The sequence below is a fragment of the Geotrypetes seraphini genome, chromosome 2 (assembly GCF_902459505.1).
Source record: "Geotrypetes seraphini chromosome 2, aGeoSer1.1, whole genome shotgun sequence".
NCBI classification, from domain to species: Eukaryota; Metazoa; Chordata; class Amphibia; order Gymnophiona; family Dermophiidae; genus Geotrypetes; species Geotrypetes seraphini.
The window spans coordinates 210636515-210661049 of NC_047085.1; the positions used below are offsets into that span (position 1 = coordinate 210636515).

Genomic DNA, 24535 nt, shown 5'->3' on the forward strand with positions numbered 1-24535 from the left:
CTCCTCAATCATACCCCCACATACACACAAGGCTGGAAATCCAACCATAAACCCTCAGCTATGCTGAGTATATATCAAACCTCAGAAAACAAAAAGTCCAGTTCAGGGTGTCATTGCTTGCTCGTTAACTGGATTGGAACGCTGCCCTTGCGCTCTCTCCGCTGTCGTTTCCTTCTGCTCCACTCTTGCTGCACCGCTGTCTATGCCAGCATCCACCAGTAGGTTTCTGGCTTTCAAAGCCAGTTGCACTTCATGCTTCTTTGGTGGTAGTGCCTCATTTAGTAACCCCCCTACAATCATCACCAAAGCAAACAGGTGATGCCACTGGTAATGGTGTCCCTCTTGCTGCAGATATTTAGTGACACATTGCATTTTGCACCGTCTGCGGAGTGTCACCGCCGCCGCCAGATCTTGAAAAACGTCTACTTGTATCCCCTTCCAGGTGTAAGTACCCTGCATTCTGGCTGAGTGAAATATTTCTTCTTTTACTCCAAAACTTTGCAGGCACAGTACAATGTCCTGTGACTTATTGCTGGGTGGTCTGCCCAGCACTCATTTGTGACATCACTTCCTCTCTGTATGACATTTTTAAAAGAAAAAAAATTAATATTAAATGGGAAGAAGTAGCTAGATCTGTCAAAACTTCCAGAGAGATACTTTAATCTGTAGTAGCAAAGGTGGTAGAGGCTGGTTGGCATCTTGTAGACCAGGCTACTCAGTTCTGGTTCTTGAGGTCCATAGACAGGCCAGGTTATCATGTTATCCACAATGAATATGAAAAACCTTGATATGCAAATCTCTCTCATGCATATTCACTGTGGATAACCTGTAAACCTGGCCTGCCTATGGACCTCGAGGACCAGAATTGAGTAGCCCTGTTGTAGATGAACAGATTTGTTGAGGTAGGAACTTTAAAGGTCCATTTCTTACAAGCATCTGACAGAAATGCATTCTTGTCCTCAAAAGTGTATGTCTCAGTAAGTATTGATTTGTAAAATACCACCAACCTCTGTGTTTTTAAGAGCTGTCAAGTAGCTCAGTTTCTGAAGGGAGACTATAAGCCCTTCTTGGCTTTTAAGTTAATGACCTCATGTATTCTGGTATTTGGAGATCTGCTGTTTCAATTAAAAATGAATCCTGCACGTGCCAAAATGCAAGAGGAGGAGGGTGAAAGAGCCAGGCCTAAGTCCTCCCTGTAGGCACTGGGTCGCTTTGCAGCTCTGAGCAGGGGAACGGCTTGCTTCCATCGTGGTTTTGAAACAAAGGTCAGCAAGCAATTTACAGCAGATACCTTTTTATTGAACTAATTCAATACATCTGTGACAGGCTTTCAACACTTTTGTTCCTTTCATCAAATCAGTGAAGAACACAAAAATGAAAAAAAAAAAAAAAAAATGGTTGCATCTGTGATATACAGAATGCAAATCCCTACATATGTAATACTTAATTTGCTAATAGAAAACCACTTTCTCAAGTTTGGTATGTTTCTTGTATTTATTCATCTTACAGACTTGGTGTAAATTTTTTTTAAGCTCATCCCCAAACTTTAAAGCAAATGTGGATACTATGGTGGAATAATCTGTTCTTTTGTATGAAGACCTGCTTCCTGCTCTGCTAGGAGTGTCCATAACATCTGAAGCTGTAATACAGGCTTTGGGGAGTGAGAGGAGGTCAGTAACTATGGCCGGAGGGGGGGTTAGTAAAGGAGGCATACCTCCTTACCCCGGAATGTCCTAACACCAAGTTTCAGTAAGGTGGAGGCGAGGTTCTGAGGCTTTTTCCTCCTGTTCTTCTTTCTTGAGTTTTACTTAAGTTGCTTTAAAGCAGCAGTCTCAAACTCGTGGCCCACGGGCATGCGGCCCTCCAGGTAATTTATTGCAAACCGCGGTCTGTACGCAATGTCGCCTACTGCCGTTGATCACCTGTGCCGGTGTCAACTGACTTCCTGCCTTTTGCCCTGATCACCGGCGTCAGCTGACTTCCTGCCCCAATCGCTGGCGTCAGCTAACTTCCTGCCTTCTGCCGGCTATACGCTGCCGGGACTCCTCTTCTTCTCACCCCCAGACCAGCAGCGGCAGCTCAGTGTGATTTTGACTTAATCACACAGCTGCCGCTAGCTTTAGTTTAGCTTTAGCCACAGTTTCATCAGGCAGCTGCGGGGCCTTTGCTAGGCCGGCCCACTTTGACGATGCAAGGCGGTCTAGCCTAGCAAAAGCCCCGAGGCTGCCTAATGAAACCGCTGCTAAAGCTAAACTAAAGCTAGCAGCAGCGGTGTGACTAAGTCGCTAGGCTACAGAAAGGAGAGGTATTTCTGGACAGGGGGGATCAGGGAAGAGAGAAGGGATACTGCTGGACAGGGAGGAGGGAAGGGGTACTACTGGACATGGAGGGAGCTAAAAGGAAGAGAGAAGAGGTGCTGCTGGACAAGGGGAAGAGGGAAGGGAGAAGGGGGTATTGCTGGACAGGGGGAGCAGGGAAGGGGTACTGCTGGACAAGGGGGAGGTAAAAGGAAGGGAGAAGTGGTGCTGCTGGACCTGGCAGAAAGGGAGGGAAAAGAAAGGTGCTACACACTGGAGGGGAGGGTGAGATGATGTATGGGGAGAGAGCATGTTGGGTTGGGAGGTGGGAAAGAGGGATGCCACTTGAGGGAAGAGGCAAAGACAGAGAGAGAAAGCGTGCAGGAGGCAGAAAATGTTGGAAATGGAGAGGGTGAGATGGATGGGAAGGGCAGAAAGGTGGGAAGGAGAAATGTTACACCGGGGAAGGGGAAAATGGCAAAGAGTGAAAAGTTGGACTCATGGAGGGAGAGAGAGATATGCTGAGGAAAGGAGGATCAGAGGAAAAGCATGCAAGAGGAAGAGAAAAAAAAATGTTGGACTGGTGGAAAGGAGGGAGAAATGTTGGAATGGGAGGGGGGGGCAGTAAGGAGGTGGGAAGGGAGATGGACTGCAGGGGGCAGAAAGGAGGAAGGGAAAGAGAAATATTACACTGGGGGGAAGGAGAGAGATGTCAGACTATGGAAATAGGGAGGGAAGGTAAGTCATGGAAAAGTAGATTTTGAGAAGAAAGCAGAAAAATTGAATGTTAAGTTAATGCCAAAGATGGATGCAAGACAGAGTGTTAAGACGGAGAGAAAGCCAGTCAATGGACAAGAAGGCCCTGGAAACATAGTTAAAAGCACAGAAAAATAAAGTCACCCGACAACAAAAGTAGGGAAAATGATTTTATTTCGTGTTTATACGATAATTTTATAAGAGGCCTTTTATGCCCATAAAAACAGTATTTTGTGCATCACAAATATTTATAAAATTACTTTTAAAGGGAAACAGATGTTTGCACCACTGAATATTTACTACTTAATTTTCTTTATGGAAGAGCATCTAATGAAAATTAGTGACCTAACTAGAGCAAAGGCCCTTCACTTGACTTTGAATAACTTTGGCAGACTTTCTTATGAGCAGATGTAATTAAACAAGTTATTATTAATGATGAATACAAATTTATTATAGGTCATTGTCATATGATACTGTATTGTCCTGAAATGGTATACACACATATTTTTCAAAACTGGCTTTCTTCATATGAGATCTCTTCCCCTTTTTGTTCATTAAATAGATTGTGATCCTGCTAGAGACAGAAAAATATCTATTATACCTGAATATACACTAGTGCTACCCGATTCACCGATTCATTTTGGGTGAATCGATTCGAATCAATTTGTTTTGAGAAAAAATTGAACTTACCAATTCGTCGGTCCCCTTGCTAGAGAACCATTCAGGCTTTCCCTCAGCCACTGGAGACCTTCCATCTAATGTAATTTCAGGTTTTGCAAAACTGGAAGTTACATCAGAAGTAAGGACTCCTGTGGCAGAGGGAAAGCCCGAACGAACCTCTGCATGCAGATCGGTGGCAGCAAGGTTCTTTCCTCTCCGGCCGGAAGTATTTCTCATCTCCTTCCCGGCCAGGCAAAAGCGGCGGTAGCGAATGCGATTCACTACCCTTCCGCTACGCTGGGTGTCTTCTTTCCATTCGGTCGCCCAAGCGGAAACAGGAAGTTTTCACCGAGGGCCGGCCCCAGTGGAGAGAAGACACAAGAAGTGGTGGCAGGAGTGGATCACTAAATAATTACCGCCACCAGCAGCATGTTGTAATGTCAAAATAAAGGTAGATGGGGGGAGAGGGGAGATGGAATTGGGGGAGTTGGTGGACTGAGAGATGGGGAGGAGGAGAGTGGAGGAGAGATGGGGTAGAAGATGGATGGAAGAGATGAACTTGGTGGAGGGAGGAAGATGGATGGTGGATGGGGGAGATGGGCTTGAGGGAGATCATGGAGAGAAGATGGACTTGGGGAGATGGAGGATGGGGTAGTTGGTGGAGATCATGGAGATCATGGAGAGGGAGAAATGGACTTGGGGGAGTTGGTGGACTGGAGAGGGAGAGATGGGGAGAAGATGGATGGGAGAGGTGAACTTGGTGGAGGGGGAAGATGGATGGTGGAGAGGGGAGATGGACTTGGGGGAGATCATGGAGAGAGGAAATGGGGGGAGGGATAGAAGAAATAATGGATCTAAAAACAGAGGAGAGGGAGAGAGATGATGGACAATGGGATTTAGGGAGGGAAGGAACAGAAAGGGATCGAAGTTGGACACAAGGGATGGTGTGGGGGGGGGGGATAGAGATACTGGATAGGAGAGTAGTTAGAAAGAGAAAGGGAGAGTTGGTGGGGAAGGAGGGAGAGATGCTGGATGAAAGGGTAGTTGAGAAAAGGAGAGATGGTGGATCTGGGGATGGTGGAGTCCATCATTGCAGCTATGGGAATAGAGACCAAAAAAAGGAAAGATGCCAGATCTCTGGGGGACGGAAGGGAAATGGAAGGGGAGGACGGAAATGGAAGATGGATGGTTATCATGGAAAAAGAAGAAAACAACAAATGGGCAAGAGACCCTGGCAGAGCCTGGGACCAATATGATTTGAAAAATGACCAGACAACAAAAGGTAGAAAAAATAATTGTATTTTCTGTTTTGTGATTACAATGTGTCAGGTTTGAAACTTGTATCTTGCCAGAACTGGTATTAGATTGCAAATGTAAGCTAGGATTTAACAGAGCGAGGAAAAGTCTTTTTGTTTGTTTATTTTGTTTACACCAGGCCACAGTACCAGTGTGGATTGGAGAGGGCAAAGGGGGTGAAGATGCTATAAAATAAACCCATCAGGGTGTTTGGAAAAAACCACTTAATTGGGCAGGAAAATCGAATCGAAAAATCAATTCAATAGGCTGAATCAAACTGAATCAAATTGAAATATTTTTTCCTGAATCGGACAGCACTAATATACACTGTTTCAATAGCTCTTGGGCTTGCAGGTAGTATATAGGAAATGAGGGGCTCTTTTACTAAAGCTTAACATGCACTTACAGAGATTAGTGCATGCTAAATGCTGCATATTCTGTTCTATATCTGTGGGCCACATGGCATTTAGAGTATGCTAAGTTTTAATAAAAGGGTCTCTAAAAAGAAAAAAATAGGGCCAGTTTCCATGTTTAAGCAACGCACTAACTTCTGAAACTGAATTGCTGCCATCTCTCTCGTTATGTTCCTGCGTTTTTGAGAAAAGGGACACATAGCAAGGATGAAAGCTGTAGGATACTTTATGAAACTGACCATGAGGAGGTAATTTTGTAAGAGCCACTTAGTTTAAGCAGACAAATAGATGCCTGCCTAAGCATTAAAGATACACAAGTGTCAGAAATTGTGCCCACATTTCAGGTGCAGACAGTTAACACCTGCTGTGCGTGCTTGCAAACTCTGCCCCTGTACATGCCTACTGGAAAAGTGTATGTCATCATATCAGTATGTACCTCTTATATCTTTTATAACAGACTATCTGTCTACATTTGTTCTACATTTATGATTGATCCTTTACATTTATAATCTTGAATCTCAGCAGTGTGTTACTTTAATAACTCTGATGGTATGTTCTTACTATTTTGAAGACATGAAGCTGCACTATGGAGATTTGACTGACAGTACCTGCCTAGTGAAGATAATCAATGATGTGAAACCTACTGAAATCTACAACCTGGGAGCCCAGAGTCATGTCAAAGTAAGCAATTTTTCAGCATGCATGGGTGCTTTTTTTTTCTTCTCATGATCATGTTATGAACGGGTTGTATGTGCTTGCCAAGTCTTATAATATAGGGTTGTGTTTTTTTTTAAATTTGTAATTTGATTGTATGCTCTGTATTTTAATATAAATTTGTCTCAGCCTGGATGACAGGAAAAGCGAATCAAATCGAATCAAACAATTTACCCTGAAGCAGGCAGCATTAGTAGAAGCCTTGCGCTCAGCCACAACCCCATTTCAGAATTCTCCATGTTTCCCAGTGTCTGATAATCTTGCAAAGTAGTGCAGCCTACAACTCCTCAGTTGGGTAACTATGAACGGGTTGTTCTGATAGTTAATGAGTTTTACAAAGCTGATTGGAGCCAGTTTTTATTAAAAATAATCAACCATAACAGTGTGGTAACAGTAATGCATTTGAGATTCCAAGTGTGAATATTGCTGCGTTTAGTGAGTTAACTGAGATGTGGTTAGGCTTGCATATTTTTTCAAGTGTTAATTGATAAATTGTGCCATTTTGTGCAGTGTTCTGTGGATCGCTGTCTGGGGCAGACTGACATGTAAATGGATACCCACTGTCAAGGCAACAGCTACTTATTCTTCCATGTGTGAGAGATGAGCTCAGGTTGTGGTTGTTGGCAGCGTTGTACAGTCTACCACTGAGTATCACTAGTGCTATATAAAGATATGAAAAGTAAAAGTTTTAATTCAGATCTTTTTCCCCTTTTAATAATTGCATTCTTATGCCAAATCAGTGGTGACATTTCCATTATCAAGAAGCCTGAGCTTGGACATCCCCTGTTTCTTTGGATACTGAAGAGACACTTTTCCGTAATGTTTTTTGGAAGGAACTATAAAGATATGTTTGTTGGCAAGCCGCTCTTTTACTTAATCATGAGAATTGTTTTTTTTCTGACCTTCAGATTTGATTCATTTGGCATGAGGTTTTTTGTGTTTTTATTTAAATTTGTGTCAATGTATACTCATCTGCGTTCTGTCCAGTAGCCGACTTTATGAATCACATAACCACATGCTTAATTGTTGACTGGTATTGTATTGTGTTACATCTCCATGAATGTGAAACAATGGCTCCTACTGTAAGTTTATGTACACGCCCAGACTCTTTCTCTCCTATGCTAGCTTTCTGCCCTGCGATGCGGTGTTAATGCTGTGCTTTAGCGGCAACGCGACTCCTGGAGAAAACCGAATCTTCTGCAGATTGTAATACCATTTTCAGATGCACTTTTCTTTTAACAACTCCATAACAAACAAAATATCACCTAGTAATGTGTATAGACGCTTGAAGATCTGGGACATATATTCCTTTATTTTCTCTGGAATAAAGGAATATATGTCCCAGATCTTCAAGCGTCTACACTCATTATTGGGTGATATTTTGTTTGTTGTGTACTTTGCATTCCCTTTCATTGCGTGTTGTATTAACAATTCCATGCAATTTTGTCCCCAGCATTTAGCAACTCTTCCAATACAAGATGTTCTAAAATTGTGTTGCTGCTGGTTTTTAATTTCCTTTCACTATTTAATTGCAAACCTTAGAGTAAGATTAGCTTAAGTTGATCAGTGTGGCTTACAAAATTATTTGTAAAACAAGAGTACACTCCTAGACACTCCATTTTAGTACTATAGAACTTAAAAGCCTCATTTTGAGAAGAAAAATTGAGATTGGATGAATTATGATAGGCCAGCCATTAGACTGCAGGAGAGTGTTGAGTCTGTGATTTATCTCCTCCACCTCCCCCCTTTTCTTCCTGGATTTTCAGAAGTCAGCATCTCTCCTCCCACTCTTGGTCACTATATACCATTCACTAGAATGCCTGATTTCATCACAGTGTTCTGCTGGGGGCCAGGCAGTGGAGTAGCCAACCCAGTTTAAATGCTGATATTATACTGAGTTCCAGCAACAGTGGAAGCTACTCCGAATGACCTGAGATTCCCCTGGCCTAAACATCTTTCTGATCTGCAGCTGAATTGTAGATTTTCAGAGGCATGCCAAATTCATGCAAGTAGGCCAGAAAAAATATCAACAACCAGCTTACAAGCAATGAACAATTGTGAATCATCCGTGAACATAAAGACCTGGAGCCTTGATGTCTTCAGAACAGCTGCCCTTAGTTTGCAAATAGATGTTAAGTATAAGTAAAACAGTGGACAGGGAAGAGCCCTGTGGATCACCAGATTGCAACAGCTGCCATGAAGAAAAAGTAGCACCAGAAACTACCCATAATTTCTCATATTTATTTATTTAATTTATTTAATAAATTTATATATAATCTTTCAAACTAAATCATTCAGAATGGTTTACAGACTCAAAAACAAGAGAGTCCAATATAAAGTGCTCTCGATTGTATATCAGATTTTATATCATACAGCTCCTGGATGTTTTTGAGATTTGTTAGAGTTGTATTGTCCAATAAGGGAATTAAGATCTACACAAGATATGAGATTGTCATTCATGAAAGAAAGAGATATGATACATACCAGGGTCGGGAATTCTATGTTTTCAATAGTAAGGATGAAATTTTGGAACTCATTGACAGGTCAGTTACGATTATGTAAACCCAGGGATACTTTTAAGACACTTTGAAGACAGTTGTTTGTCAACGTATTTGTGTGAACAAAAATACAGTAAATATTTCTGTGATACTTTTAAAAATTCATGAAAATTTAGCTATAGGACTATGCATTTATGTGAACGAAATAGTATGTTCATAGTGGAGGATGTAGGAGAGTCTATGATTATATGTTGTATTGTTATTTATTTTGTAAACTGCCTAGACTTTAGGCAGTGTATAAATTTTTTTTTAAATAAATAATCAAATGGAAAGCTTAAAGTGCCAGAAACCCTCCTCTCCCAATACTCAACCCAATGTAAGCAAATCAATCACTTCTGCCTGTGGGTTGTGCTGTTTCACTATCACATTGTCAATAGCGAGGGATGGGTAAGCTCTGGAGAACTCCAAGGAATCTGCCTGTCTCTAGAGATTGAAAACAATGTTAAAACACCACCATCTCCTACTGGTAGCAATTTGGAGTACTCCCGCTCGGAGGGGACAGTGCATCCACGGTATCAATTGATCTGTCTTAGGTCTTATGGGATGTTCAAAAAGTATCAGACCTTAATTTTTCTTGCATAAACAAATAAAGCTAGGGAGGCGTGGTTTGGTGCACGTATGTAGGCGACCCTAATGTGCATGCTTGAAGTTTTTCTGCCTACAGAAGCTGTCAGTCGCTGGCAGACCGCCAATGAGTGAAGAAGTGTAAGTCAGCGCTGTCCAATTTTCATTTTTGACAAAATGACAGAAAAAGTTGAACAACGCTACTGCATTAAATTTTGCGTAAAACTTGGCAATTCCCAAGTGGAAATGATCTGCAAGATTCAATAGGCCTTCGGGGATGAAGCAATGGGCACCACACAGATAAAGGAGTGGTACAACCGCTTCAGAGATGGCCGCACATCAGTGGAGAGTGAAGCACGTTCTGGTAGGCCAACAACATTCAGAAATGAGATCGTCATTGACCAAGTGAGGACCCTGGTGATGCAGGATTGTTGAATCACCATAGGATACTACCAAGAGGTTCTGCGTCGCATTCATAATGCTGTGAGATGCAAATGGCCAGACCTGTGGGCAGTGGGCAATTGGCAGCTCCATCACGATAATGCACCTACCCATTCTTAACATTTGATACGGAGTTTCCTGGCCAAATACAACACACCTGTGATTCCTCAGGCTCCCTACTCTCCCGACATGGCTCCGTGTGACTTCTGGCTTTTCCCCAAGCTGAAAATGCCCCTGAAAGGGACCAGATTTCAGTCAAGAGAAGACATCATGCAGAATGCGACGGACCAGTTGTGAGCAATCTCAAAAGAGGCGTTCCAGCGCTGCTTCCGACAGTGGCAGAACTGTTGGAAGAAGTGTATGGCAGGCCAAGGGGACTACTTTGAAGGAGATTAGTATTAGATCGTTGTATCTGAATACGAGTATTTTTATGAATAAAGGTCTAATACTTTTTGAACAGCCCTCGTATTAGTAAATTTGGTCTAGTAAGGTGGCTAATTGTCCAGACAACTAGTTAGTGGTACTAGGTGCCTACACATGATCTATCAACTTCTTATATTCCAAATAATCACCTAGTTAATAAACCAGTTACTTCTCAATTAATTTTGCTAAAAAATGGTAAATTAGAGAGTGGTCTAAAATTAGCATTTCTTTCATCCACCCCCTGCTTTTTCAAGCAAGGGATAACTGATGCCTCTTTTAAATGGGTTAGCACCATCTCGTGGTCAGGAATGCCCCAAGACACTGATAAATGGCCCCAGAAATCTCTTTCTTAGATAGTTGAGCAAACGGTATCTCATGGTCTGCTGTACCAAAAGTGTCTGAAAGAGAAACTGGTAGCATTGTAGAGTTTTGCTCAGTATAATAGAATAGGAAATCAACAACTGAGATACCAAGGTATTTAGTGCAGTGTCCTCATCTGAACACTTATTGGAAAGAATACAGGAGTGTTTACCCCCTCCCCAAAAAAAAAATCCTCTGGCTGAACAAAAACACCCTTTTGAGCTGCTTTACTCAAGGTGGTTAGCTAGTGAGGTTATCTCATCCAGCTCTGGCTTCTTTAACAGAGCCCATTTCAGAAAGAGTGAATGCATAGCAGGTTACAAAGAAGCATTCACTGTTTTCATTAAAAAGGGGCCATGATATCCAGGACGTTTGACCTTTATCTGCCATCACATTTCTGTGTTTCTATAATGCAGCAAACTTTTTGTGAGAGATTAAAGGCACAACTCTTTAACCAGCAAACCACCAAGAAAATATCAGCCTCCTTGACTTTTCCAGAGACCCCTCACCAAATCCATGTGAACTGAATTCCATGGGACTCCGATATTACCTCTGGAGCTGTAATATGTTAGTAATTTTGCACACAACATTGCCTGCAGTTATGTCTGCAAGTGGGTAGCTCATCACCCTTAATTAAACACTTTACCATACTTAATAAGACCTTAAAATGGTTAAAAGCTTTATCAATCTACTTTAACAAGTAATATTTCTTCAGCTACCAGGTTATGATATGCATTAATGAATAGTAAATAGTAACTTTTATCAGATGACATATATTCATATTGCCACTGATGCTTGGCTTGCCTCATTCACCAAGAGTCCATCAATTTAGAAGAGTGCCATGAAGGCCATCCCCGTCCCCTAATGGCTAATTATACCTCCTTAAAGGGAACAACTACATATACTGTTTTTTCTAGTTAATTCTGACTAGTTTCAGGCTTCCACCTCTCTGTGTCTGAGGCTTTTCTTTTGCCTTAAAATACTTTTTCTGCCATTGGTATGTACTAACCTAATGAAGTGATCTGTTTTCTAGTATATTGTACATTTCTAAAAGCTGACGTTCCTTTTAATAAATTATTTTTTTTTTTTCTATCTTTGAGCATTTTATTTTCCATTCCAGTGTCTGTCTTCAGCTTTTCTGGTTTTTTTTCCTGTCATTGCAGAGTCTCCTGTCCATTTGACATGTCTTCTTTCTTCATGCCCACCCTCCATCTTTCTTCTGTGTCCCTAGCTGTCCTGACCAGCATATCCCCTCTGTGTCCATGTTCCTTTGTTCCTCATATTCAGAATCTGCCCTCAGTCTCTATCTCTCCCTCTGTGATCAAGAAATATTGTCTTTATGTTCCCTCCATGCCCAGAATCTCCTCTGTGCCCTTTCTTCCCTCTCTCTTCCCTTCTGTCCCCCCCCCTCACTCAAGGGCTAAAATCTTTCCCTTTTTATTCCTTGCTCGCCCTGCAATCCAGTGTGTCTCCCCTTCTCTTACCCTGATCCAGTCTTTCTTTCCTTCTCCATTGCCCCCCGATCCAGTCTATTTCTCTTTCTCCATCCCCCTACTGCTCACATTTAAAACAAAAATTCTGTATCGCCTGGTAGACCGGTATAGTTCCTTTACGGATGGCTATTATACCTCACTGGTACCAGCAGATGGAGACTAAGATCAAACTTGTACTGTATATCAGTATAGCTTCCCCTCTACTAATCCAGTCTTCCTCAGTCTTCAGTAGCAGGTAGTAAGGCTAATTTTGGCTCCCCTCTTAGTACTATTGGAACTTTGTTTTTGGACTCCTAGTTCCCCTTTTGTGCCGGATAGAGCTTGGACGGGTCCTGTTTGGGAATCTATCCAACATCGGGGGTGTTAAACCAGGCGGGTCTCATGCTGGGTCCCTCCCCCCACCTTCCTCCACCTCCCCATATTTTTGTAGAGGTGCCTCAGCCGGCGGCCCCCTGGTTGGTCAGCCCTACAGCTTTGAGGGCCGTGGAGTCTGTTCTGTAAAAAAAACAACAACCCAAAATCCTGAGGTGTGCCGGTCTAAAGGTCTAAATTCCCTTTAAAACTTCCTTTTTACTGTCTTTTCTTAACTAACCAGCACTTTTCTTCCAGATAAGGCGGTTTTCAGCACAATGAACACTTTTTTTTATTAATCTATTCATTTTAAAACTTTCTTAGATTACAATCATATACACTTTAATATAACTTATTGCTCTAACATAAATTGATTCATATTATATTTCCTCCCTCCCTCCCTCCCCCTATACTTTAATAAATAAAAGGGGAAAAATACATTATTCGAGAAAATCAATCCATACAATATTGTGTTAATGGTTCCCAAACATCATAAACTTTTTGTAACGTCCCTGCTGAATAGCTAATATTATTTCCATTTTAAAGATATGGCACAATGAATTCCACCAAAAATTATAACTTAATCTATCATAATTTTTCAATTTCTCGTAATTTGTTGAATGGCAACTCCTGTCATTATGAGTAAAAGTTTATTGTTTTTTGAAGATATTTGACTCTTTTTCCTCATTGATGTACCAAATAATATCGTATCATATGAGAGTGCTTTATTAACTTGACTCCAAATAGATTTCCAAAAATTATGTACTAGAGGACAAAAAAACAATAAATGATCTAATGTACCAGCTTCAAGATGACTGTGCCAACATCTATTAGACTTAGAGCAATCTAACTTTTGTAAATGTACCGGGGTCCAAAATGCTCTATGTAAAAGAAAATACCAAGTTTGTCTCATAGATGCAGACACTGTACATCTCATCCTCCAAGACCAAATTTGTGGCCATTGAGACGCAGTAATTTGATGCTTAATCTCAATGCTCCAAATGTCCCGAAGACCAGTTTTTAGTTTTTTATTCATAAATTCAGATGTTAATTTGTACCACTGAGCAGCCTGGTGTCCCAGGAAGTCCACCTGAAAACATAAGAAAGGCAAACTGTACTTATCACTAAGATTTTTCCATTCAGGGAACCCTGCCTGAATGGCTTGCTTCAATTGCAACCATTTATAAAGGGAAAAAGTGTTCATTGTGCTCCAGAGGCGAGGTACTCGCAGCTGGCCTGTGCAAGCGTGCAGGCCAGAGCGGTGGGGAAGCCTCGTCGGCAGCGGAGGCTGGCAGCCAGGGTACCCAACCACATGTACCTCGTGAGTCGGCTTCGGATCGCGGGGAAGCCCGGGCTTTCCCTGACTTCCATACGGAGAGTTCCCCAGCTGATGACGGTCTTAGAGAAAAGGATTCCCTTGCTGCCGGACCTGCTGGGGATTCCTTTTTTGCATCAGTTGGTTCCCTGGCCTCAGCGTCAGGAAGGTCCCATGCTTTTCAGACATGGCAGGCCACAGGAGCTCCGATTTTGGCAGTTTCAGGTCCAATTTTGTTGGGAACCTCCTCTTTCATTTCAGTTACCACAGATGACTTTCCCCCTGTTCTTGAAATACAGGGGCAAGGTATGGCAGGGTCCCTTGCTGTGGCAGGGAGTCCCTGGGGCCGCTGGGGGTCTTTCCCACTGAATTTTTGTTAGCACTTTGTAAATCTTATGTGCTGGCAGCAGGAGGTTCCTTGTCCACTTGGGGGGAGGGGGCGTTACCCACGACATCTTTCCCGGTGCGGCCCCACACAGCAGCGGTTTTGCCCCTCTCTACTCCTCTCTCATCCAAATGCCCGAGGGTCTCTTGGGATGAGGATTTTTACCTAGAGGAGCAAGATGTTATTGATAAAGACCTGGACCCTTGGGGGAGAATTCCAGGATGCTCTTGGGGGGTCGGATTCTGCCAGTGAGGGGTTTGAGCACCCCCCAGCTGATGAAGATGAGTCTGTGGTGTGCATTTTTCAGCGGGAAGAGCTTCATGAGTTAATTCTGCAGGTCTCCTCGGTTTTGCACTTTGAGGACACTGTGTCTGAGCCCTCGCTTATGGTGGACCCCTTGCTTAAGGGGATTCGCTTTGCTTACCGCTCTTTTCCTATGCATCAGGATATTCGGGATATTATGCTCACACAGTGGCAGGTGCCGGAAGCCCCTTTTCATTTTGCGAGCTCCATGGCCCGCCTGTATTCCATTCCTGAAGGGGATAGGGACACTTTGAAGTCACTCTTAGTGGACCCGGTGGTCTCAGCCAATTCTAAGAGGCATACCGTGCCTGAAGGACCTGGAGGAGCTTAAGTTGGATTCATTCCTTAACCCTTTCAGGACCAAGGGACATATTTGTCCCATAACTTTAAAATCCTATCAATTTTGATTGGGATAGTCTACAGTTCTAAATTTGATATGTACGGATTCCATATGATACTGCCTTTATGTAAACAAACTGGTTCCGACATTCATTCATTAGCGTCGTTGCCAGATTGACGAGAAGATTCACTTGCCACACTGTCCATAAGCCAGAAGTGTGATTTTTTAAAATAAAAATAATGATATTTCACAAAAAAAATCTATTTTTTGGCATCTGCAAGCCCTTTTTACCATAAAAATGTCGTCAAAACCACAAAAATTGGCCTACGATCCTTATGGTCCTGAAAGGGTTAAACAGAGTTTTGATGTGACAGCTCTGTTGGTCCAGGCGGCAATGTGTGGCGGGCTAGTGGCTCGGGCATGTTTTCGTTAGGCTCAGCTTGTACTTGACAGTAAATCTGAGAATGGGAACTTGCTAAAGCAAGAAGTTGCCAAAATTGAATTGGGTGCTTCTTATCTCTTGGATACATGTATGACCTTTTGCATCCTGCCTAATGACTTCTTGCTGGCGCCCGTCTTAATTCCAGTGGGCACATGGCTGAGAGAATTTTATCCAATGTGAGCAGACATCATGTCCGATCAGTGAGTTCTGGAAGTGATCCAGGACAGCTATGCTCTGGAGTTTACCCGGTCCTTGCCAGACCATTTACTCGCTTCTCCCTTGTGGGTGGTGTGGAAGCAGCAGGCCTTTCATCAGACCCTTCAAAGACTGTTGGATCTCCGTGCGGTGGTTCTAGTTCCCCCGCAGGAGTGGGGCACAGGTTGGTACTTGATTTACTTGTGGAATTCCTACACGACCTCATCTGTGACAAGACTTGGGACGCCCTCATGATCACTGAAACCTGGCTCCAAGACAATGATGGGATAACACTAGGCGAACTATGTCCTCCAGGCTACCAAGCCCTCGCCTGCTCACGTACCTCTGGGAAAGGAGGTGGCGTGACTACCATTGTCAAGACCTCCGCCACACCAAAACTGATAAATTCCATTAATATTCCCTCCCTAGAAGCAATTGCGTTCACCATAGGTCACAAACAAAAAATCGCCCTCATACTCCTCTACAGAACTCCCAACTCTCCAGCAGATACCCTAGAGACCCTCCTCGAATTCATCACCGAACTATCTATCTCACACAAACACGTGACAATCCTGGGAGATTTCAATTTCCCAGACTACCCCAACACTTCAGGACAAATTGACAACTTCCTCTCCTCCCTCTCTGACCTGGGATTCCACCAAACTATTACCACCCCCACGCACTCAGCAGGCAACATCTTAGACTTGCTCTTCACCCTCAGAGACCCAACTGCAGAGCCCCGACAAACTTATACCACCACACCTGTCCCATGGTCAGACCACCACCTCATTGAATTCGAACTCCCACTCGAAAATACCATAACCCCGCGTAAAGATCCTACCCCCCCCCACCCTACGTCAACTCCCTAATTCGGTCAGCCCTCAAACCATGGCCGCGGGTATTCGCACCCTAAATGAAACCTGCACCCAACATCCCCACTCCATTGACCTGGCTGCCTCCACATGGCACTCCAACATTCAATCCCTCTATAATAGCCTTGTCCAGACAAAAACAACCCAAAAAATCACCAACAAAGCACCTGCCCCCTGGTACACTAATGACCTCCGATCCATAAAACGATCACTGAGAAAAGCAGAAAGGATCTGGATCAAACACCCGTGCACAGAAACCAAAGCCCACTGGAATAACATATCCATCACCTACAAAGCAGCCATTCTAGAAGCAAAAAAGACCTACTACTCTCGCCTCCTACAACTAGCCCCTTCTAGATCTAAACAACTGTTCACCCTCACAAACCAACTCTTCACTAACGCCCAAAGAAAAAATCACAGCAACCAAACAGAACTCGATAGCGAGACTCTCTCGAACTTCTTCCAATCCAAAATACAAACCATTCGAGATAACCTTGACGCCAACACCAAACCCGCTCCTACTCAGCCCCAGCCGACTCCAAATACCACCTCTTCCGCCGCTCTCTCCCAATTTCATATAGCCACTCATACTGAAGTTCTTGAAACACTGAGAGAACTCAAACCCTCCAACACCATCCTCGACCCCTGCCCGTCCAGCCTCCTGCTATCCACAGAAGATGCCATGGCAGAATCCATCCTCCCCATCATTAACACCTCTCTAACCACTGGGACTGTTCCCCTCAGCTGGAAGTCAGCTATTATCAAACCCACTCTCAAAAAACCCACCCTTGATCCTAACGAACCTGGCAACTATCGCCCAGTCTCCAACCTCCCATTTGTCTCCAAACTCCTTGAACGAATTGTACTCCACCGACTACACCCGTTCATTGAAGAACAAGCTGCTCTATCTCCAGCCCAATCCGGCTTCCGAAAAGGCCACAGCACAGAATCAGTACTCCTCAATATCATGGATGACAGCTGGTCTATACTCGACAAAGGCAGTGATGCCCTACTAGTCCTACTAGACCTCAGCGCTGCCTTTGACACAGTCGACCACAATCTCCTCACATCCAGACTTTACGACATCGGAATCAAGGACACAGCCCTCCAATGGATCACCTCCTTCCTCCATCAAAGGACCCAGACCGTCCTACTAGGAACACATAAATCTAACCCCAAGCCTATCAAATATGGTGTTCCTCAAGGCGCCCTTCTATCCCCCCTCCTATTCAACCTCTACGTCAGGCCTGTCATCGATATAGCGAAGAAATATAACATTAAAATCCACTCTTATGCAGATGACATCCAGCTACTCCTCCCTCTAGGCGAGAACCGGTCGTCCCAAATTGCTAACCTCCAACACTGCCTCTCTGACATGAAAACTTGGATGTCAAACAACAAACTTCAACTTAACGCCTCTAAAACCGAACTCTTATGGATCAGGAAAAAAACCACCAAATACCCACGTCCTACACTAGCATGGGACTCCACTCTACTAACGGCAACAGATCAGGTTCGCAGCCTAGGAGTAACCCTAGACGGACACCTATCCCTATCTGCCCACATATCCCAAGTAATCTCCACCTCTTTCTACTACCTTCGCCAACTGAAAAGGATCAAACCCTACATCTCCACACCGGACCTCGCCCAACTCCTCTACGCATATGTTCTCTCCAGAATGGATTATTGTAACTCCCTATTTAATGGACTAACCAAAAATAATCTCAAACGCCTTCAACGGGTCCAAAATGCAGCTATCCGCCTCCTACACAACCTCAACTACCACGATCCCATCTCCCCAGCACTCCGTGCAGAACACTGGCTCCCAATTAGCCAGCGCTGTGCCTTCAAGGCCCTGACAATTGCCCACAAGACAATTTATTCCTCCACCCCCTCCTACATAAAATCCAAGCTTCCCATCTACACCCCCACTCGCACCCTCCGCTCAAAATCGGAGATACGCCTATGCACCCCCCCCCGGAAGGTCCCTCCTCACAGAAACTGCCCGCAAACGGTCCTACAGCCACTTCATTCCACACCTCTGGAACCAACTCCCCCCTCAACTCAGACAACAGAACTCATTATTAACATTCCGCAAATTGATAAAGACCCTCCTCTTCAACTAAAGATCACCCTCTGTCTTCTCCCCCCCTTAAACCCCCTCTCTCCTCTCTCCCCTGCCTATCTTCTCCCTAAATTTCAATATAGTCCTCTCCTAGTCCTTACACTGACAAACTGTATCTAAACTCATAGAACTGTTCTTAAACTAAACTACTTATATGTAAAGTCTACTCTTAATTTGCTTATTCTCCTTTTATTTAAATTACATCACATTCTTATAGTCCAAACATTTAAACCTGTTGTACTTCTTATATGTCAAATTACTCTCCATTGTGTATGTTCACTTGTAGACCGTTCTGAGCTACTGGGAGGACGGGATAAAAATCTAAATAAATAAATAAATAAAATAAATAAATAAATAAAGTCTTGGAGGTCGATGGTGGCCTCCCTCGATGTAGTGAGGTGATCGCAGGCCCACATGCGTCCTCTTCAGTATGCTCTTCTTCTGAGGTGGTCGCCTCAGAGGCACAGTCTGGATCATCCTGTTCTGTTTCCGGGCTTAGCTTGGGGCAGTCTTCGTTAGTGGCTCCAGACCCCCCATCTTGTACAACGGGTGACCAGCTGCAGTGGACAGTACTGCTCACAGATGCCATGTCTTCTCGGTTGGGGATCTCAGGGTCTAGATCACTCAGCTCAGGGCACTTGGTCCACGGAGGAGGCTTCTTGGTCGATCAATGTCTTGGAGACCAGAGCCATCTGTCTGACGTTGCTAGCTTTCCAGTCCTTTATGATGGGCAAGTCAGTCAGGGTTCTGGCAGACAATGCCATGGCAGTGGCCTATGTCAATCATCAGGGGAGCACCAGGAGCACTTTGGTGGCACAGGAGGCGACTCTGCTCATGGTCTGGGTGGAGTCGCACCTTCAAGAAATATCAGCATCCCACATAGCCAGAGTGGAGAATGTTCAAGCAGACTTCCTAAGTTGTCATGTGTTAGATCCTGGAGAGTGGTGTCTAAGCCATGTGGTTTTTCAGTTGATAGTGCAGTCTTGGGGTCAGCCCCTCATGGACCTGATGACCACAAGTGTCAATGCCAAAATACCCTGCTTCTTCAGTCATCGCAAAGATGGTCAGGCTGAGGGCCTGGATGCTGTGGTTCAACCATGGCTGAAGGAGGGGCTGTTGTATGTGTTCCCTTCGTGGCCATTAGTAGTTAGAGTTCTTTTCTGCATAATTCGCCATCCTGGCCTTGTGGTCCTGGTGGCTCCAGATTGGCCTCGATGACCATGGTATACGGATCTGGTGAGGCATCTGGTGGCGAATCCTCTTCCTCTGCCTCTCTTGGACAACCTTCTAACTCAGGGTCCCATTCCAATGTTCGATCCGGTCCCTTTTGTCTTACGGCTTGGCTCTTGAAAGGGGTCTCCTAGGTAAGAAGGGGTATTTGGATAAAGTGATCTCAACTCTCTTGGGGTCCCGGAGGCTTTCCACCTCTCGGGCTTATGTGACGGTTTGGCATCTATTTGAGCAGTGGTGTGATGCGCGTGGAGTGGTCTCTTTTCGTGCTTCTCTGCCTAACATCTTAGAGTTCTTGCAGGATGGCCTGGATAGGGGACTGGCTTGGTCTTCTCTCCGGGTTCAGCTTGCAGCCTTGTCAGCCTTTCAGGGGTTAGTGAAAGGTCAGCGTTTGACTGCCATTCCTGATGTGATTCGCTTCTTGCGGGCGGCCAAGTTGCTCAGCCCTCCCGTGCAGCCCTCTGTTCCTTCTTGGGATCTGAATCTGGTTCTGTCAGTTCTAGTGCGCCCTCCTTTTGAACCATTGGGCGACTGCTCTTTGAAGGACCTTACTCTTAAAGCAGTCTTCTTGGTGGCCATTACTTCACCTAGATGTATTTCTGAGCTGCAGGCTTTCTCTTGTAGGGCTCCCTTCTTGGAGTTTTCTAGGGAGCAGGTTGTCTTGAGGCCTGTTCCTTTCTGCCTAAAGTAGTTTCTCCTTTTCATGTCAATCAATCTGTAATCCTCCCGGTGTTGGATAGTCGGGAGGGCTCTTCTGAGCAAAGACAGCTGCGCAAGTTGGATGTAAGTCAGGTTCTTCGCTCTTATGTGCAGTAGACCCAGGAGATCAGGACATCAGATCATCTCTTTGACCTTCTAGTGGGTCCTCTCACCGTTCTAGATTGCTGCATATAGTAACATAGTAGATGATGGCAGATAAAGACCCAAATGGTCCATCCAGTCTGCCCAACCTGATTCAATTTAAATTTTTAAATTTTTTCTTCTTAGCTATTTCTGGGCAAGAATCCAAAGCTTTACCCTGTACTGTGCTTGGGTTCCAACTGCCGAAATCTCTGTTAAGACTTACTCCAGCCCATATACCCCCTCCCAACCATTGAAGCCCTCCCCAGCCCATCCTCCACCAAAAGGCCATATACAGACACAGACTGTGCAAGTCTGCCCAATACTGGCCTTAGTTCAATATTTAATCTTATTTTCTGATTCTAGATCCTTTGTGTTCATCCCACGCTTCTTTGAACTCAGTCACAGTTTTACTCTCCACCACCTCTCTCGGGAGCGCATTCCAGGCATCCACCACCCTCTCCGTAAAGTAGAATTTCCTAACATTGCCTTTGAATCTACCACCCCTCAACCTCAAATTATGTCCTCTGGTTTTACCATTTTCCTTTCTATGAAAAAGATTTTGTTCTACGTTAATACCCTTCAAGTATTTGAACGTCTGAATCATATCTCCCCTGTCTCTCCTTTCCTCTAGGGTATACATATTCAGGGCTTCCAGTCTCTCCTCATACATCTTCTGGCGCAAGCCTCCTATCATTTTCGTCGCCCTCCTCTGGACCGCCTCAAGTCTTCTTACATCCTTCACCAGATACGGTCTCCAAAATTGAACACAATATTCCAAGTGGGGCCTTACCAATGACCTGTACAGGGGCATCAACACCTTCTTCCTTCTACTGACTATGCCTCTCTTTATACAGCCCAGCATCCTTCTGGCAGCAGCCACTGCCTTGTCACACTGTTTTTTCACCTTTAGATCTTCGGACACTATCACCCCAAGGTCCCTCTCCCCATCCGTGCATATCAGCTTCTCTCCTCCCAGCATATACGGTTCCTTCCCAGATAGTGGAAGCCCAGCTGTTCCTACACGCAGACTCGCAACCTTTGGCAGGTTGTGCCCCCGCCTCCTCTATGCAGCTTCCTATTTCCTCGGAGACGGGGTGTAGCCTAGCCAAAGGTCATATAAGTCTGCATGTAGGAACAGCTGGGCTTCCACTATGTGCAGCGATCCAGAACTGAATGGAAGCGGTGGTGCCAGCTAGGGGGCAGATGGAAGGATGGTTGATTGAGGGATAGAAAGGGGTGTTACTGGTCCTGGGGATAGAAGAAGGTGGCTGCTAGTTCCGGGTAGGGGGGGAGGAGGGAGATGAGAGAGATGGTACCGGTTTGGGGGAGAGGGGAGAAGAAAAAAGAGCTGCTCAGCGCTGCAGTAGATGATGTGATATCATTGGAGTAGTGCATCAGCCCCTCTCCTGAACTTCTCGGGCCCGAGGCACTTGCCTTCTGGGCTGGCCCTGCGCAGCACTCAAAGTGAGGTTGCACTGTGGAGTGATACAAAGGCATTATAATATTCTTTGTCTTATTTTCTCTCCCTTTCCTAATAGTTCCCTAGCATTTCTCTATATTTTATTTCATCTGCTATTTGGATGCCCAGTCTTCTAATTTCATAAGGCCTTACTGCAATTTTTCACAGACTGCATGTGTTCTAACAACTTTAAGTAGTTTTTTTGTCATTCATAAAAGAACATTGCGTCCTAACTAATGGATTTTTTTTTTCCCTGAAAATCTGGAGGAAAAGTCCATAGTCAGTTATTGAGAAAGATTTGGGGCAAGTCACTGCTTTTGCCCTGGATTGGTAGTATGGAATGTTGTTACTCTTTGGGTTTTAGCCAGGTACTAGTGACCTGGATTGACCACCATGAGAACAGGTTACTTGGACCTTTGGTCTGACCCAGTAAGGCTATTCTTATGTTCTTATCAGCTAGCTCACCTTTATCCACATATTTATTCCACCTTCAAAGAAATAAAGCAAATTGGTGAGGTAAGACTTCCCTTTGCTGAGTCCATATTGACTCTTTCCCAGTAAACAATATTTGTCTCTGTGTTCAGTAATTTTATTGCTTATTATGGTTTCCACTATTTTGCTCGGCACTGAAGTCAGCTTACTGGTCTGTAGTTTCCTGGATCATCCCTGGAACCATATTTTAAAATATTTAATCACCCTCCAAACTTTAGGTACTACAGACTGTTTTAATGACAGGTTATAGATCACTAACAGCAGATCCAGCAATTTCATGTTTTGAATTCTTTCAGTACCCTGGGGGTATACCATCTGGTCCTAGCGATTTACTACACTTTAACTTGTTGATTTGGTTCAGTAAGTAACGTAGTAGATGACAGCAGATAAAGACCCGAATGGTCCATTCAGTCTGCCCAACCTGATTCAATTTACATTTTTTTTTTCTTCTTAGCTATTTCTGGGCAAGAATCCCAAGCTCTACGTGTTCCAGCTTCACTGAAATTTCTTTCAGTTTCTTCATATTGTCACCATTGAAAATTATTTCTGGTACAGGTAGATCTCTTATGCCCTCTTCAGTCAAGACCAAAGGAAAGAATTCATTCACTTTCTCTGCTATGGCCTTGTCCTCCCTGAGTGCTAACATTTTTTGTAATGACTATCCCCTGTTTCGCCCATAAATGTTAACCTTAATGTGATCATGTAATAATCTGGCCAGATGACAGGGTAAAATGTCAAAATGATTAAGGGGTTAAGGAACTGAGACTTGTATACCGCCTTTTTGTAGTTATACAACCACACTCAAAGCAGTTTATATACAGGTACTTCAAGCATTTTCCTTATCTGTCTTGGTAGGCTCACAATATATCTAATTTACCTGGCATTCAGATACTGATTTAGCATGTGCTAAATACCAAGAAGCCTTTTTGTACCTATGGTCTTCTCTATATTTACCTCCAGTGGCGTAGTAAGGGGAGTGATCTGCCCCGGGTGCGGTCTTCCTCGTGGCACCGGCACCTCTCCACCCCCCTTCCCACTCCTCTCCCTGCCACACACCTGCGCCCCTTCCCCGTACCTTCCGGGAGGAAGTGACTTCAAAGAGAGCTCTGAAGCTGACATGGGCTAGTTAGTCACTGCTTGCAACAAAGTTAAAAAGGTACGGGGAAGGGGCTCAGACATATGCGGCGTTGGGACAGGAAAGAGGGCAGGAGAGGGGTTCCACTGCCCTGGGCATCAGTCACCCTCGCTACGCCACTGTTTAGCTCCTTTTATTAGACCACGGTAGAGGATTTTATCTCAGGCCAGTGAGATAAATATTCTGGTCCACATTATTAGGGCTACTGTTGTCAACCCAGTGGAGGAGCATCTATAAAATAGTTCATATAAAAGGAAAATATATAAACTATTCTATAGGTGCTCCTCCACTGGGTCGACAACAGTAGCCCTAATAATGTGGACTAGAAATTTAAAATTTGTGTATGATTTTATTGTTTCCTGGAACAGATTTGTAATTGCTTAAAGTTTTTATTTGTTGTAATAAATGAATAATCTTATAAATAAATAAAAAAAAGAGAGACAAATATTCTGACACAGATAGGAATTGAATGGGCATTAGAGCATTTACCTCACCGACCCACAGTAAAACCCTCCACCATGGTTTGATAAAAGCCAGCATAAATCAGCGTACCCTTGTAAAAGAACCCCTAAGAAAATAGCTCTGTTTTGTTTTGGGGCGGGTAGTAAGTGGAAATGGTTGTAATAAAGACTATCTAAATTCCAGACAGTATATAACCAGCACAGAGGACCTCCAAGGCAAAGGACAGTTTATGTGCATAGGCTGCCATCTTGGTTCTCTGTTTTTGTGTATTTTACTATGGATACAGAGTGCTATTGAGAACACACATTATTTTTTTTTTTAAATTAAATTTTTTTTTAAAATAGAGAACAATAAACTACAACAAGGAAAACGGTGATTTCTGAGCAATGCCACTGAAAAATCTAACAGAAATATTCATTCAGCATAAGAGAAAAGTATTCAATTTCTGCCACTTACAAAAACTTCTATTCTTATGCGAAAAATTGCTTTCTAGAATATTTTCATAATTTATTTACATTAGGAGCCAATTCCACCAGATGTATGTTGATAAGTTTGAGTTATTCTTCCAGTTATTAATCGCTAACTTTAAAGCAATAGAGATTAAAAAGTCA

The 24535-nt window shown here is 43.8% G+C and overlaps 1 protein-coding gene across 2 annotated transcripts in view; it reads left to right on the forward strand.

Annotated features, from left to right (window-relative positions):
* Nucleotides 1-24535, forward strand: part of GMDS (GDP-mannose 4,6-dehydratase) — a 1326053-nt gene that overhangs the window by 226149 nt on the left and 1075369 nt on the right. For both annotated transcript variants that reach the window (XM_033934875.1, XM_033934874.1), the window contains exon 4: nucleotides 5994-6103. In XM_033934875.1, the coding sequence (XP_033790766.1) occupies nucleotides 5994-6103 (110 nt within the window). The remainder of the gene's footprint in view (nucleotides 1-5993; nucleotides 6104-24535) is intronic.